The sequence below is a fragment of the Lepisosteus platostomus genome, chromosome 17 (genome assembly GCF_059453375.1).
Source record: "Lepisosteus platostomus isolate fLepPlt1 chromosome 17, fLepPlt1.hap1, whole genome shotgun sequence".
NCBI lineage: Eukaryota > Metazoa > Chordata > Actinopteri > Semionotiformes > Lepisosteidae > Lepisosteus > Lepisosteus platostomus.
Genome location: NC_142627.1, coordinates 9,278,763 through 9,294,619, shown reverse-complemented (window position 1 = coordinate 9,294,619; position 15,857 = coordinate 9,278,763). Strand labels below are relative to the sequence as shown.

Here is a 15,857-nt window from a genome sequence, read left to right as displayed (position 1 = left end):
TGAGATTACGTAACCGTGACACCATGTTGCTGAAATGTTGTTGAGCAGGGGCTCATAATAACAGCACTCGGGTTCTCTGAGACATAATGTCCATTGGCCGTACTTTGCGCTACATGCAAGTGCTTTTGTTGAAACCATTATACTGTAAAAGAAAACAGATGGAAAAACAGCTGACTGGGATGGTATTTTGTACAACGTGCTCTTTATTTGCGTCTCTAGTTCAGAATGGACCACGAATCATACAGAGATAGGAAAGCTGTAGAGCCGAAATGTGAAATTAAAATAATTATGCATATATATATAAAAAATAAAATCTAAAACCTTTCTATATCGGGAAAATGAAACATGCATAAAATATATCTGTGCCCCATAAATAGCACTGGTCTTGGATAAAATAAATAAAATGTACCTTTCCCATCTATGTTCCTGCAGGTACATGTCTGATTGAGCTACTCTATCTCTCCAATGCTGAGTGAAGCTTTGTACAAAACATCAGGATTAGTGTTGCTCTCAGACAAATAAGTGCAGGCTGTTTTAACAGGCTTTTAAGTACTCAGACTTAGTGATGTGTGCAGTTGGGCCAGCACTGCAATTCCAGTTCGACTGATGCACTACCTTCAACAGCTCTGCAGTTGTGTAATAACAAAGAATCAAGGCTGAAAATGAAATCTTCAGAATGTTGACCAGCCATCTCTGCACTGCTTTTAAAGCCTTGCCTTAGCTCTGGCTCAGCCATTGAGAGCTAATACTCCGATAAGGTTTCATCTGTCTAAAGAACTGAATCCTCAATAAAAAAGCATTACAAACACAACTGGTGCTATTTGGCCCAAAACCCCTTTTTTGCACTTTTTACTGTCTCTGTATATATGAAATGCATAAGAGCACACTCTAGTTATTACATCATCATCATCATGTTTATCTAGTAAGTCACGGTATTACTGATAAGTGGGGTTGCACTGTGGCACATTGTAGGTTAGTTTTTCTAAAATATTATACCGTCCCCAAAACAAAAGCATCTGTTTGCTGTGTAAAATGTGCAGAATTATTCTGGAATTGCAAAACCTGCCTCCCAATGCCAAGCCACAGTAGCCCCGCTTTCTTAACCTTCTGATCTTATTCCAATTTTACAGAAGGAGGGTGTTTTCTCCAGCGTTCCCCTGGAGTTGACAAGCCATTCAAACCCTGTGCATGCTCAGATACCCCAGTGACAGACAGTGGGGGCTGTGTGTTCGCAGCAGTTGGCAGGTCTCGGTTTTGTTCACATTTGAAAAGGTTTCCTTCATCTGAAAGCGAAATTGTTCCTTTTGGGTTTTTTTGGATTCCTTGTTTGTGGTCTCATCAGTCCTGACTGAAAAAGTGGCCCTTGACCAGTGACTCTTATTAAATGTGGATTCTTGTCAGCTGTATTATTCATTATATGAATAATATATATTCATATAATGAATATTTTGCACAGCTGAAGAAGGCTCCCCGGCCGAAACGTGTTTTCTCTCTTCTTTTTTTCAGCATGGAATAAACCTGTTACTTGTTCCTTCTTATTCATTCTATGCAGTGCAGCATATTCTAGTTATCAAAGCTGTCTGGCTGCCTATCATATTGTTGATCACGCCCCAGCGTCTGCTGTATTTCTGTCATACCCAGCAGTTTGTGAAGAACTGCTGAGACGTTGTGAGAGAGATGGGAGACAAAAAAGATGAATGTCAGTCCCATCAGCACTGATCTCGAGACTGAAGGACAACTAGTCTTGGTTTCAGGGTCGCCTAGTGAAATAAACCAAGTTGAAAACATTTGTGAGCAGCAAAGCTAAATTTTAGAAGGTCCCGAACAACAAAACACATCTTTTTTTTAATATATAAAAGTAATAACTATTTACAATGAATGTAAAAGGCCGCATGTCCTACAGTTCGCAGAGCCGGTGAAGCCCCCCATCTTCCAACATCATCCGTAGGTCCCTGTGCAAATGCGCGGTGCAGGAAGTGTCTGTCAGTAAGGGTTCAGCTCCTCTTGCGTCGGGAGGGAGTCCGGGCTCTCTGTCCCGATGTAGGCCACAAACCCGCTGCTCCGGCTGCCCCAGTCGTAGCACTCCGCCGTCAGGCTGCGGAGGGAACGGCGAGACAGCCCTCACAGGTCAGGCAAAAACCCCGCTCGTCAGTCTTCTTCAAACGCCCCTCAGGTAGCGGAATTCATCTCGCACCCAATGTGTCCAATTCACTAAGACACTTCCATCATTGCCAGGCAGCAATCAGGCAATTTAATGGCACTGGCAGGTTTCTGCATTGATTCAGTTATTTATGCTTTGCAAAGTCGGGGTTTATGGATTTACTGCTTTGGGCTCTCGCCTGGTGCCGTCTGCTACTTTTTATTTGGGGAGGGGGGGGGTATTTTTTGGTCATTTTTAAAAGAACAAAGCAGTTTACAGCTCCTCAGGCAGCATCTTTTCTACGGTGTCGTCTTTCCTAGTTTTTTTTTTTACCTGGCCTGGACGTTCTGCGGGATGATGTTCCAAGCCAGGTCGTCGTCGCTGTCGTAGCGCCGGGGGTTGTCGAAGAAATAGGCCCTGGAGGAGAATGCGTGGCTGGGGATCCGGGATCCGCCCTAAGGAACGCAGAGGAAAAGACACAGTGAAGACAGTCACCCTAAAACAGTTGTGAAATTTATCAGTTCCCAAGATATCATCTATCACGAATGTGTCAACCTGCAGCAAGTTAAACAACAGGGTTCAAATCACAGCCTGGACCTTTTTCTGCCCTGGGAAGTGAAATTCTGTTTAAAGTATTGCCGATATTCACCAACATTTCTTTCAGCGTGTTTGCAACCTCAGCAGCCTTCGATAACATTTAGTTTCTGACACAGAAATATATCTCAGGGCCAATTTTAAAACAATATCCTTTGGAAAGGACCGGATTTGTCCTGGTTTGCGACATTATATTATATATGTAGCAAAACTTGTCTTTTGTTAAAGCTCAAATCGACAACAGTGGAAAAAAACAATATTTCAGCAGTGTGAAATGATGCATTTAAAGGAGAGGATATTTCAAATAACAGCCTTTATGAAATCAAGCACTGTGTAGCCAAAGCAAACAATCATTCCTTTGCCTTTTAAAGATAATTGGTGACTCATCATGGGAGAAAAAAAACAACTGGTGCATTCACTGTTATCTATGTAAAGAGGCTGTCCATCAAATAGCTCTAAATGTATACTTTTCTGTGCTGGGTAGGGGAGTATTCCTGTATACCTCTACTCTCCCCTTAGGCAATAGTTGTCTTGACTAGTGCTGTTCGCCGAGAATCAACGTCATGAGATGGAATTAATATACCCCTCACATCAGGAATGATAATGCCAGTTGTCCATCTTACTTCAGGAATAGTAATACCAGCTATACTCGTTACTTCAGGAATAGTAATACCAGCTGTACTCGTTACTTCAGGAATAGTAATACCAGCTGTACTGTACTCCTTACACCAGGAATAGTAAAGCCAGTTATACGTCTCGTGCTTGGAACTGTGTCTGAGTACCAGATATCAGCAGGTGGTTTTGGGTCCAAGATCCCCAAAGCTGCCCTGGACACCCCGCCCCCCTCCTGACTCACCCCGTCTTGCGCTGGCCTGCGGACCCTGAAGAAGAAGACCACCAGCGATGTGGGGAGCAGCTCCCACACAAAGAGGATGACCCCAAATACGATGTAGCCTGCGTCCCCCAGCATGGTCTTCAGGTCCGCCTGACCGGAGAGAGGAGAGGAGGTGTCAGTCAGCCCACGGAGCCTGAGGTGATATTCATGGGGCTCGGCTACGTGCCTGTCAAAGTTTACGCTTGATTTGTTAACCATTTAAGTCCTCCTTGCAAACATTTGGCCAAATAGCTCATTATTATTAGTAGCAGTAGTCAGATTAGTCTTCAGTTTAACACATAATTATCACCATCCTGTATCTGAATCAAGCTGGGTCAATAATTTATTGGGCATAATACTTTTTTGCATTCATTTGTTAGTGTTTAGGTTTATTAAGAATGTATCCATGTAAGTTGTGGTTCAGGAGAGTAATTTAAAGGGCATCAAAATATATTTGCAACAATTGTTTTTACTTTGGCTTCAAGTTTAGCTCATGATTGCATAGGTAATCCTTGTAATACTGCCCTCTGATTCTATGAGTACTTTGCAAAACATACACAGGGAATATAAAGTAGTTTTGAAAAAAATAGCTCTGCTGAGTGTGATGCCAGGTGTTAGAATGGTATTATCGTGCAAGACGTGGACTCTTGTGAAGACAAACAGCTGAAAATTGGCCTACTGTTTGAGGGAAATAAGGACGCCTTCGAAGAATTCGCATGTCAGGATCTATGAGCGTGCATAAGTTCATGAATGTGACATTAAGGAGATTAGAAAATACAGGATCTCGACCACAGTACCTGATCCGATACGTTGTACCAGTCATAGTCGAAGGAATTGATGTTCTTGTAATTGGCGAGAACCAGCACCACCAGGTTGTAACAGGCCCGGGAGGTGTAAAGGAGAATGACGGTCACTCCTATTATTGTCACCTGGCATACTGATGTTCCCTGAAAATAATTACAGGGAGTTAAAAAGCCACTCTGCGTGTGTGCCAGAAGTATAACTGATCTAGCTACCAGAGGTACGTCAGGAATAAGAACAAAGGATCTAACCCGTTTAGTAGTTAGTAGTAAATTAATCCAGAGATCTCATTCTTGAAATTAACCAGAATATTGGCTTAATCAACATGGGTGGGCAGACAGTTCGATACTCCCACAACACTTAACCACATCAATGCACTGCTAATTCGACACACAACAGAGGATTTCAGTGTAGTTTTGATGCTCTTTCTGAGGAGCCTCATATGTACTGTAGCAGCACTAATACAGATTCTGGACAGTCTTATTTCTTAATCACAGTCTACTAATATTTTGGATTTATATTAATTTTATTGTGATTCAAAATCATTACTGGTTGCCTCTTTTCTACACATTTTCTTTATGTAGTACCAACTCAATTAAAATTAAATGCTGTTTAATATCTATATATATATAGTTTATACTAATGCATACCCACATCAACATCTTACAGTGTCAAAGACTGTCTTTCTATGGTTTGTCAAAATACAATTGATAAGGGAGGACAACAATCGCTCATTCTGTAAATTCTGGAAGCTGCCCACCTTATATAACGCTCTGTGATTTAACTGTTTGATGATACCCGACAGCATTATCTACTGTACTCTTCGCTGGCTCCTGCCTACACGATGGTTTTGAAAAGCATCTCTACTTGGTCTCAATATTTTGTGCATTCCCTGTTGAACGTCTGGCCCACTTTGATCTTGTGGTCTTTCAAGCTCAATGTCAAAATGACGTTGTTGTTACCTTAAATGGTACTTTCTCAACTTTTGACTCATTTCACAGAAATCCAACTAATACTAGTCCCTGGACGTGCTTACCTAAATACATACTTTAGGTTTGACGTCCTTAGCACAAAAAACATACTTTTGTAATAGAGAGAGTTCTATCATATCACAGAATCTTTGCTGGGAATGTCAGTGCAGAATGATTTAAAGGCCAAGTTCTCACAACTGAACTGGCTCGGCCGCCAGGAATCGTATTCCCATTAGACACAACTGAACGGCTCATCCTTATTCATGCTCTAATATCAGAGGGAGATCATTTGTGTGACAGCATTTGTGTGACCATGTGCTGCGCTCTGTAACAGTGTGAAATGGTAAGTTTATTATTTTATCGTTTCGCGCAACAACAAAAATACAACCCAGAGAGCAAACCCCCACTGTGTGGAAGAGTAAACCTTTGGAAATGCAAAATGATCCACTCCTGAGCTCCCCTGTAGGTTAGTTGGTCCTAGAGACAGATAAACACAGTACCTCCACCTGAGCAGGTAAGCCCATAAATGTCCCACCAGAGGAGACTCACTTTAGACTCCAGGTAGATGTTTGCTAAGGACATCTTGGCTATTTTGTAGAGGCACAGAGAGAGGGACACGGCGCAGAGGACAAACAGCGTGTCATTGATGGCCACTCGAACCAGGACGATTATTTTGACATCGGCGCTGGACATTTTCACCAGCAGCGCGCAGGTCAGGTTCACCACCAGAAACAGCAGGCTGATGGACAGGAAGGTCAGGTACAGAGGCAACCTGGTATGAGCGAATGGAAGAGCTCAGAATCAAATCAGCAAGAATCAAAGTACAGACTTTCTGAAAGTCTGCCATGATAAATATGCTCAGATTGTTACATGGGCTTCACCAGGCTCTCACTGTTTTGACTTTGCCGGAATTGAATAATTGCATGGTTTACCATCATAAATCATTTAGAAACATAGAAACAATCAGGCCTGTTAAATATTTACCGTGGTAAATCATGATGTTCTCAAGCAAAGTACAGTGAGGGTATGGCAAAATCCTTGACATGCATAATAAACACAGTGTACTCTACACATTGCAGTTGCAAAAGACAAACACAATAAAGGTGAGTACTATGCAGAATTTTAATTGTGTGACAACCATAGGACATCACATTACTTGGCTTCATTGTAATAATATTTGCTTACACTTATATGACATCTGGACACTCTACTTCAAGAGCTTTACAGGTAATGGGGACTCTCCTCCACCACCACCAGTGTGCAGCCCCACCTGGATGATGCACCAGTACACTCACCACACACCAGCTCTCAGGGGGTAACACCCCTACTGTTTTCAAGAAGCACCCTGGGATTTTTAATGACCACAGCGAGTCAGGACCATGGTTTTACATCTCATCTGAAGGACGGCACCTTTTAACAGTGTAGTGTCTCCGTCACTATACTGGGGGCAATAGGTCCCACACAGACCACAGGAGGAGCACTCCCTGCTGGCAACACTAACACCTCTTCCAGCAGCAACCTTAGTTTTCCCAGGAGGTCTCCCATCCAGGTACTGACCAGGCTCACACCTGCTGAGCTTCAGTGGGCTGCCAGTGGTGAGTTGCAAGGTGATATAGCTGCTGGCTAGTAGGGCACATTTGTTCAAGCACTAGGCCAGTGGAAATAAAGTAGCTTCTCTTCTTGTAGTCCCTGTCTGTCCTTGCATACTGTAGATGATGAAGTTCCCCATTAGCTTAGCGCTGTGTTTAATAATAACCCAGCTAAAAGCTGTGTGTTCTGTGAAGCTGAAAACTCTGGTTGCCCAGGTTACGTTTCACTTCCTTAAAAAAGAGAGTTGCTCTTTTTTTCAATAACCTCTGACATTTTGTAGGCTTTTTTAATTTTGTTGTTTAAATGATATTTTGGAAACGTTTGCCTGAGTTTGTCCAGGTTCAGACGTTCAGACTGCAAGGATGTGTCACATTTGAAAGAAACAGACAGCCAGGCAGTTAGCCCACAGAAAACAACAGCCAAAGCTGGACAGTTCTCAGCCTTATGAAGAAACAGAGTATATTAAAGGCGTCTGACCTGTACTTCAGAAGTTCTGGTGCATACTTGGATTTAGCCTTAAAAACAACCTGCATGGGAGGAGAGAAAAGAGAAGTTCTGAAGAAACATACCATGGAGTCATTTGTCTTTCGGCAGCCCAAGTCTGTATCTTAAAGACTATGCTGTGACACTGCATCAAGGAAGCCCACCTGCCCCTTGATGAGACTGAATTACTAATTAATCTAAATATCTGCTGTAACCCCAACCCCCAGAAACAAGTAGGGATGTGATCAGAAATCCATAGTTTGCACATAAGCATAAAATTCATGAACCTAATATTCATGCTGTCACCACTTATTTACATGGATGTCTTTCTGGATCCTGCCTGAACAGGTACAATGAAGTATCACACATAAAGGGATATGTACCTTGCACTTATGATGTATTTGGGTCATATACGTATGTGTGATGTGAGGCAATGATCTGCATGTCCCAACAGACATTCGCCGGCTCGGTCTGCTGGCCGTTCACGAGTTCTTTCATGCCCCCGAAACGGATGCCTGACCAAACGAATAGTCATTTCACAAAGCAAGCGAAAAGGTTTCCCTTATCGCCAGGAAGCCAGCGCAAAATGGGGAAGTGTCTGACACAGACAATCTATTTAAAAAAAAAATTCTTCCTCTTAACTACGGATAAAAAACAGCAGGAATAAAAAAAAATATGTTAAAAAGAATCGTGTAGTAAACAACTGAACCTCTAAAAAATAGTCAAAATCATGTATCACAATTAAAGTGCAAAAGTACAGCCTGTCTAGCAGCATTCTTAAGGAAAATAGTCACTCCCTTTCTCACACAATACGTTGCTGTTACAGATTCAGTAACTTTATAGTATACTCCTTAACATAGCTGAATGCTGGTATTCTTTAAAGTAAGCTGTTTATACAGTATGTGTGAGTGTAAGGGCTGATTCACAGGAGACCCAAACCTGCCCCCAGTCAGGAAATATCTGTCCTATTTTGAACCTTGTCTACCCAAATTAGCAAGTTTTCCTTCAACTTCATGCAAAGTGGCAACATTTGTGCTTATTTGTTTTCAGATCCACCAATTACACAACGCACTTGCTTTTAAACCACTGCCTATATTGCTGGTTTGACGCAACAGCCCCTTTACTGAATTCTTTTTTCTGCCCAGCGTGAAGTTAAGTATCTAAAAGGAAACAGCGTGTTGAAACAGTGTTTGTGTTCCGGAAGAAACACAGGACATGCAGAGATTTTCGACAGAAAAGGCTCTGGACAGTGCGTTCGCCAAACTCCAGACTGTTTCTCTCAGGTTTCACACGTCCGCTGGCAGCTCCTCAGGATGTTCACATTCACCTTACAGCTTTTGAGGCAGGGTTTTAAGAAGCGTACAGAGGTCACCATATGTGCTGAAGATTTAAAGTCAGATTACATAAAAGGTTCAACCTCTAAATATAAATTTGAGAAAACTTTTGTTTGGCCGCATTTTCTACAGAAGTTAGACTGGCCAGGAAGGATTAACGGAATAGAAAGAAATTCAAAGACTGGAAGAGCAGAAAGTTAGAAATGTGGTTTTTATTCTCTCTCGCATACGCAGGAGAACACTCTAAATCTGAAGAGTCTTACGCGCTGAGGGAGATTTCCCAAGTACAATGTGTGGGATTTATTGGGGATTCCAAAAACAGTGCCAGAGGTTATTTAATTGCAACAGAAGAATGGAAACAAAAGCTGCTGTTCAGATTAGCTGTGGATAATCTCCAGTATATACAATCACAAGAGATCACATCGGAGATACTGTTGTTTGGAATGCTAACAACAAAATCTGATTGAGATACAGAAGGTGGTTTACTATACCGCAGCTAGAGATTTACTATTGAATTGTCTTTTAAGAAAACACTGCTCCTAACACTCTAAAATAAACCTGAACTACAACCTGTGGCTAATCACCAGGCAGCATGAACCCTAACCCTTAGAAATAGTTAAACTAAACACTTACTCACCAAACCGAGTGAGTCCTCAGTTCCCATAAATGTAAACAGTTAACAAACCCTAATGCCAGCTTTATCCCTAAAACCCTTAAACACTTACCCTAACTTTAATACATCTAACGTAGCTCTAATTAGATGCACAGCCCTAATAAAGTAATACATTATATTCTAATTAGTAATTAATTAGTAATATAAGCCTCACCGCTATATTAACTATAAGTAAGAACCCTCAAGTCAAGCCCTAAACCCTCTCCAAGGTGTGATTTGTCATCAGTCCTCCTGGGGTTCTAGATGTGAACCACAAAGTAAAGTAAAATAATAAACAAAATATAAGCACTATGTCATTTTGCCAATTTAGATTCTGCTCCTTGACCATAGACTCGGTAAAGTATTTGGAAAACTACATGCGTTTAAGTCATGTATTGAGTTCATTTAATTTTTCACTTTTTCAAGTCAGGTTTTTTTACTGAACAAATATGTTTAGTTAGCATGACCTGGGCTCGATGAATCATTTCTAACTTGGAGAGCTGCCTCTAGCCTTTGCAGTCTGCTCTGCAGTCCAGTGGTTTATAAACTTGTCAAAACGTGCCTGTTGTCAGGACCTCCTGTGAGAACAAGACTCACTGTCAGCTGGCTCTGATGAAGTAAACAGCGAAGTCTCTGCTTCACAATTTGAGCGGCTTGAACTGACACTGACTCCACAAGAGCGCTGAATGAATGTACCGTACATGCAGCATGACTGTAAAAAGATGTGTGCAAGTAACTGCAGTGCATCACTTCAGAAGTTTCGCACACCTCAAAGACAGAGTCTGAGGGTCACAGAAGGATCTATAACGTTCGAGACTCTTGCTGTTTACTAACTGGACGGTGGTGCACCTGAGAGGGTTCTCCCTGCCTGGCAGTAGCTGAAGTAGCTACAGTAGGTTTTTCCCACAGGAGCAAAAAAATGAAAAAAGAAAAACAGCATACCTGTAACCCATCTCCCCATTTCTCATGAGAGCTTGCCTGACACACACTCACAGACACACAGGAGGAGAACTGACCTGGGCGAAATAGAGGTTCATCAGGCTGAGGGTGAAGAACTGCAGGCACACTGGGAAGCAGTAGAGGAGCCAGAAAGCGAAGGGACCGAGCGAGTTGGCCGTGACGAAGTTCCTGAAGTAGAAGGAGAAGAGCACGGTCCGCAGTGCTGCCCAGAGCAGGCAGAGGAACAGGAAGACAGTCTGGTAGCTGAAACGCTTGTGCCTGTAGTGGAGGACGAGCCAGAGCTGGACGTACACAAAGACGAAAAGCAGGGAGTAGAAGACGGTGTAGGCGATGGTCAGGCCCAGCTTCACGTAGGGGGGCACGGCTGGGCTCAGGGTCGGGGGCGGCACAGAATCGTTCCTCTGGAGGTCCCTCACCGGTGCTGCCATCACCTCCCGCCCCCGTCCGCCACCGACCGGCGGTAGGCCTCTCCGCTCCGCGTCTGTCTCAGCGCAACCTGTCTCCCTCTCCCCGACGCCGTTCCATGCAGGCTGTGCATGCAAGCGCAGCCTCTGGCATGAACAGAAAAAAAGAAAACAAGCTCACTTCCTGCTTGCACATCGGCGAGGGCCAGAAGCTGCAGCACATGATCTCTATTCAGAATGAATCATTTGTCAGCACTTGGCAGGAAACTGAAATTTGCTCTTTGTGGGCAATCCCCAAACAATCCACACACTGACAGTTCTTTAACTCTTTAGAGAGACCCAGTCTCGGATGTGGACCGAGACGAAAGGTTTTATTAATCTATTAGCAAAAGGTTGACTTGGTTTCAAATTGACAAGTTGTATGCAACGGTTTTCTTTGGAAGGCCTTCAAAAAACCTGTAGAGGTTCAGATGTTACAAAGCTGTTTCAAGTTTTTTTGTAAAAAATGACTTGTTCCAGGTCTATGTTCATTCCCAAGTGTGGAAACTCTACACTTCCATATATATTATAGATATGTAATCTGCTGTGCATATATTTAGGTAGCTTAAATAGCAAATCCCTTTCAAATTTCTCTTAAACTATACTTCACCAGTTACTTTTCCTCGTGCTTAGCTATGGACATATGAAGACACAAATCACCTAGAGATTAGGATTATAGGTAAAAAAACAAAACATTCAGAATCTCTAACACTTTTCTTTTTCATGTCAGTTTTATGAATAATAAATTCATTAACCTTTTGAATGGGAAGGTACAAGTCGAAGAATATGGACATTTAATTTATACGATTTGAAAAATGTAATTGCGAGTCTGTCCTGGCTTTGTTGCTGTCGCCTTGTGATGCAAGGTTTACAAAACAGTGTTTCACGTAACTAGCGTTAACTTGTTTGCAATACCCATCGCTATTTACAATTTCGTGTATTCAGCTTGTGTAAGAACATCTATTAATAATATCGCCTAATTTGAGCCTCAATGGATCGATGTTGTCCTCTGTTTAAAAGATGTCATGCAAAGGAATGCATTGTACGGTCGCTGTGCTATATTTACGTTTACTTTCACTTCTGCTAATGCAGACTGCTGTATTTATAGAAAATATCTATAGAAAATATTTCCCTCTACGAGAATATTTCTCTTTTTCGAGAGAGCTTTGTATTTTTAAAAAGTACAACAACCACCAGGATATCCTACACGAAGAATACAAATCAAGTAATATAATGACTTCCACGCATTTGAGTGCTTCTAAATCTTTTTTTTTTCCTGTTTGGTGGCGCACACTGACTTACAGATACTGTGATATCAAACTCGATTTGGTATTAAATGCAGATATTTCCACATTAAGTGTACTGAATCTAAGCACGTTTTAGCCCCTTCCACACAACGTTACCAGACGTTTTCTTCAGTACAGCAGTGCTGCACTCGCTTAGACGCTTTTACTCAAACGTTTGAGGCAAGTTGCTTAGGTCAGTACGCCACATGAGATCTTAATCCTGGGAATCCCATACCAGCAGAAGTACAAGGATCTCTTCTCTAAGAGGATAACGAGAATCCCCTGACATCTAGAAGCCCCGTGGTCCATATTTCATTCCTTCGAAGATGCTGTGCGCTCAAAGGTCCTTCTCCTTGTGCGCTGCTGCTTGTTTTCCTCCGTCTGACCGCAGGTCATGAGAACTGGGGAAGACCGGTAATGGAGGTCTTCTGCTCGGACCTTTGACCAGCCCCGTCATTTCTCTCGGGATCGATAAACATTTCTGTCGGACTCCACTTCAGTAAACACGAATGGAGTTTGTTTTCCAGCCTCTAAATTTTAAGGGGCAATCTAGGTAAAACAAAAACAACACGGGAAAGGCACAAAGCTGTAAACTTGTGATCTCCTTCGTCGGGAAAATATGCCATAAGGATGGACACAGCTAACGGACATGTTACTTAATTTAATACAAGCAGGAAGCAAAGCTGCATTCCATCGTGTGGTCAGATGGACACAGAATAAATTGAAAGAATATGTTTCCACAAATCCCACTCAGAACAGCTACAGTATTGTAGCAAATGAGCCGTTCATGATCAAACAAGCCCTTTGTGTAGAAATAATGAGGTATGGATTAAGTGTCGGGTTGATTTTTCACTATTTTTAGTTGCTAAATTCTGTTTTGGCTATTGGTCATTGTGTGTAATCATTTGTTGATTTTTGTTTTTATTTTTTTCCTCCTTTTAGAATCGATTTGTAAAGTTTGTTGTCATGACCGGCTATTGGGAGTTGAGATGCACAACAAACAGTGCGGGAGAGATGTCACCATGATGACCTTAATGAACAGGCTTCTTTAACAGATAAGGAGGCATATGCTATTATTTAACATGTCATGCTCGTGTAAGCGTACAGTTTCCACGGGTCAAAACCAAAAGAGTATAAACATGAAATAAGATATATTTTCCTTTTGTTACCTTCATTTGTGTTCAATAATTTCTAGGGGTCGTAACCATGCGCAACCTGTTAAACAGGTTTAATTTCAGTGGCTGGCTTCCGAGTCTGAATTCTTTTGCTATAGGCGTCAACATCCTAGAGCCTCTGATGTTCATCAAAGCATCAGTTCTAGAGAAAAACAACGCTAAGAGCAACATATCTAAATGCACATTTTCACAGCTACTTACAAATATTTATTCAGTTCTTTACCCTGAAAAAGTAAACTATACGTGTAACAACAACAAAAAAACACGATTAACTTGATACAGCAACTATATAAATTAATGGCTTCAGCAATTTACAACTCAATGCTTCCACGCTAACTTGGGTTTTTCAACTGATAAGTATCATTTTCCGAACCTACCAGTTTTGAAATCCTCCCGTCATCTTCTGTCTGTACCTTGCCTTATTTTAAAAAAATGATGATATTGTGAAACTTTTCTATGAGATTATATTACTACAAAGAAGGTGAGATTAGACAGCTATCTGAGACATAAGTAAAAGTTTTTGTTTTGTTAAAATAAAGCATTGAAAGGGAAACTGAAATGATCCGTCAGTGAGATTTGTAAAGCCTTAAAATACTGTACGTCAGCCACTCTGTTTGAGGAAGTGCCTACTAATATAAACCACTGTGGGGGGCGAGGGTACTGTATGACACAGCAGTGGTTCGTGTTTTTTTTAACGATCACAGAAAAACTCGCCAGTCAGCGACATGAAATAACTACTCTGTGCAAACGGGGTGAAAACGAACATTCAACAGTAGTTTAGTTAATGCAAAGAAACTCATGATTAACTCAAAGGCTGTCAGGAGCTCAGCTGGAATGAAAACCTCTGAAAAACACATGATGCTGGAGGATGGAAGGTGGGCAAACAGACACTATTATCTCTCAATCAATCAATCAAAGTTTATCAAATGCACAACAATACAGCGTGCAGCAGTAGTTGCTGTCAATGAAATGTCTTTTCTACAAGCTCAACAGGGGGATAAAAAAACAAAATTAAAGTTACAAATAAGGTTACAATAAGGTTACAATAATAGATTATAGTGCAATAGAAATTGAATTAAGTAAATTCAGACAAAACTCAATATAAACAGAGCTGCTATGTGTCTAGGGTGTATGCAATACTTTATGTACTCTGGGACAGAGTGTGAGAATGCTTGAGAAATATCTAAAGCTTACATTGCAGACTGTGTATACTTTGAACATCAAGATAACCTGGTACAGTATTGAAACTTGTCCACATTGCTGAAGTAGGCTGATCTTGCTCCGATGTCTCATAAATGCCCCGGTCTTTCCAGCAGGGCAGTGCCTTTGGTAGAGAACGACCTTGAGATAGAATTTGGATTCTTGAGCCGCTGTCTTAGGTTAAAGAAAGTTTTGGAAGCTGTAAGGTAAGAAGGGAGCCCCCATCAAAGATCTCCCGTCCTCTTCGTTTCCGATGGGGGGGACTCGAGGGGAATCGAGGGTTTTAAGTTTCCTTTACCTGTTTTGCTGCATTCAAGACAAAAACAACCAATCTGTCGTTGAGAAAAGCAATCTTTAGTCTTTTGTGATTACTCTGCTGTAACCCACCATCAGGAAAGGATGAAAAGGCGTTGCACTGTATGCTCTCTGCTTTTCAGACTCCAACTGTGAAAGCAGCCCGGATTGAGAGTTTGATTCCCAGTGCCTTCCATGTTCTCAGCCAGGAGGCTGTAAAGCTGGAGGACCCTCTCCTGCCCCCCTTGGCCTCCCCAGGTGCATCTTGCCATGGGTCTCAGATGAGCGCAGTACAGTCCACCTGGATCAGTGCACCTGGATCAGTGAGGCCCACGTTAGTGTTCTCAGCAGGGATTAGATCATTGCTATTCAAGGAAGATGGATGTTTTTAAAATTTGAAATTGTCCTTATGTTGATCTGACTTGACAGGACGGCTGTTTGGGATTGGCAGGTTTTCTACTACGATATTGTTAAGAATAAATACATTGTGTATTGGTTTTCCACGCTGGTTACCAGGAACATTGATTTCGATGCATTGAAAATCGAAATCTCTACGACCTAGCCTGTTATTCAGCACAGATCAACAGATGAGTGATTCAGATATTTTCTATTTTAATTACATTTATTATATCATATTTTGAAAATATTTTCAAACTTAACATGAATTTATATTAGATGTATTACATTATATTTTGAAACATCTTGTGAGTCACGCTACAGACTACACAGCACTCGTGAAATAAAGAATCCAGCAGCCCTGTGCCTTTTTTTGCGGTGCTTGGGGATGCTTTTTGTGATGCCATAACTGCTGCGCGGAGAGCGAGTAGGGTTTCCTGCTGGCACTGTGAGCTTGAGAAGCTGCCCGTTCACGATTTGCCTAAATATGGTCAGGCTTGCTGGCAGCCGGCTGGTTCCCACACATAGAGAAACACCAGGAGAGCCGGTGCCAGGCTTCACAGGGGCAAAGGCCGGCTGGTGACATCACTGACCTGCATCACAGATTGTCAAAGCCTGCCAGAGTGCTGTCAGTTGTTGTTTTTAAATCAGGGCATTAATACCT

General features: G+C 41.9%; 1 protein-coding gene across 2 annotated transcripts; it reads right to left on the bottom strand.

Annotated features, from left to right (window-relative positions):
• Nucleotides 1–185: 185 nt before the first annotated feature.
• gpr137ba (G protein-coupled receptor 137Ba) lies at nt 186–13,864 on the bottom strand. 2 transcript variants are annotated; one of them, XM_088610414.1, is made up of 8 exons: nt 13,681–13,864; nt 10,456–10,950; nt 7,448–7,497; nt 5,930–6,152; nt 4,406–4,555; nt 3,591–3,719; nt 2,474–2,595; nt 186–2,095 (listed from the first exon to the last, which is right to left on the bottom strand). In XM_088610414.1, exons 2-8 carry the CDS (start codon nt 10,825–10,827, stop codon nt 1,984–1,986), a joined length of 1,158 nt encoding a protein of 385 aa, XP_088466540.1. In that variant the 5' UTR covers nt 10,828–10,950; nt 13,681–13,864; the 3' UTR covers nt 186–1,983. The 2 variants fall into 2 exon arrangements, with proteins under 2 accessions (XP_088466540.1, XP_088466539.1); XM_088610413.1 differs by lacking the exon at nt 13,681–13,864 and adding an exon at nt 12,364–12,596.
• Between the last annotated feature and the right edge of the window lie 1,993 nt (nt 13,865–15,857).

Bases quoted from the DNA above. Each gene is read 5' to 3' on its own strand.
- gpr137ba (XM_088610413.1), bottom strand. From the start codon at position 12,417: ATGTCAGGGGATTCTCGTTATCCTCTTAGAGAAGAGATCCTTGTACTT. The intron at 7,498-10,455 runs GTCAGTTCTCCT...CCTCCCATGCAG, and splicing joins TGAACCTCTATTTCGCCCAG to GTTGTTTTTAAGGCTAAATC. The intron at 4,556-5,929 runs GTGAGTCTCCTC...AATTATTTTCAG, and splicing joins ACATCTACCTGGAGTCTAAA to GGAACATCAGTATGCCAGGT.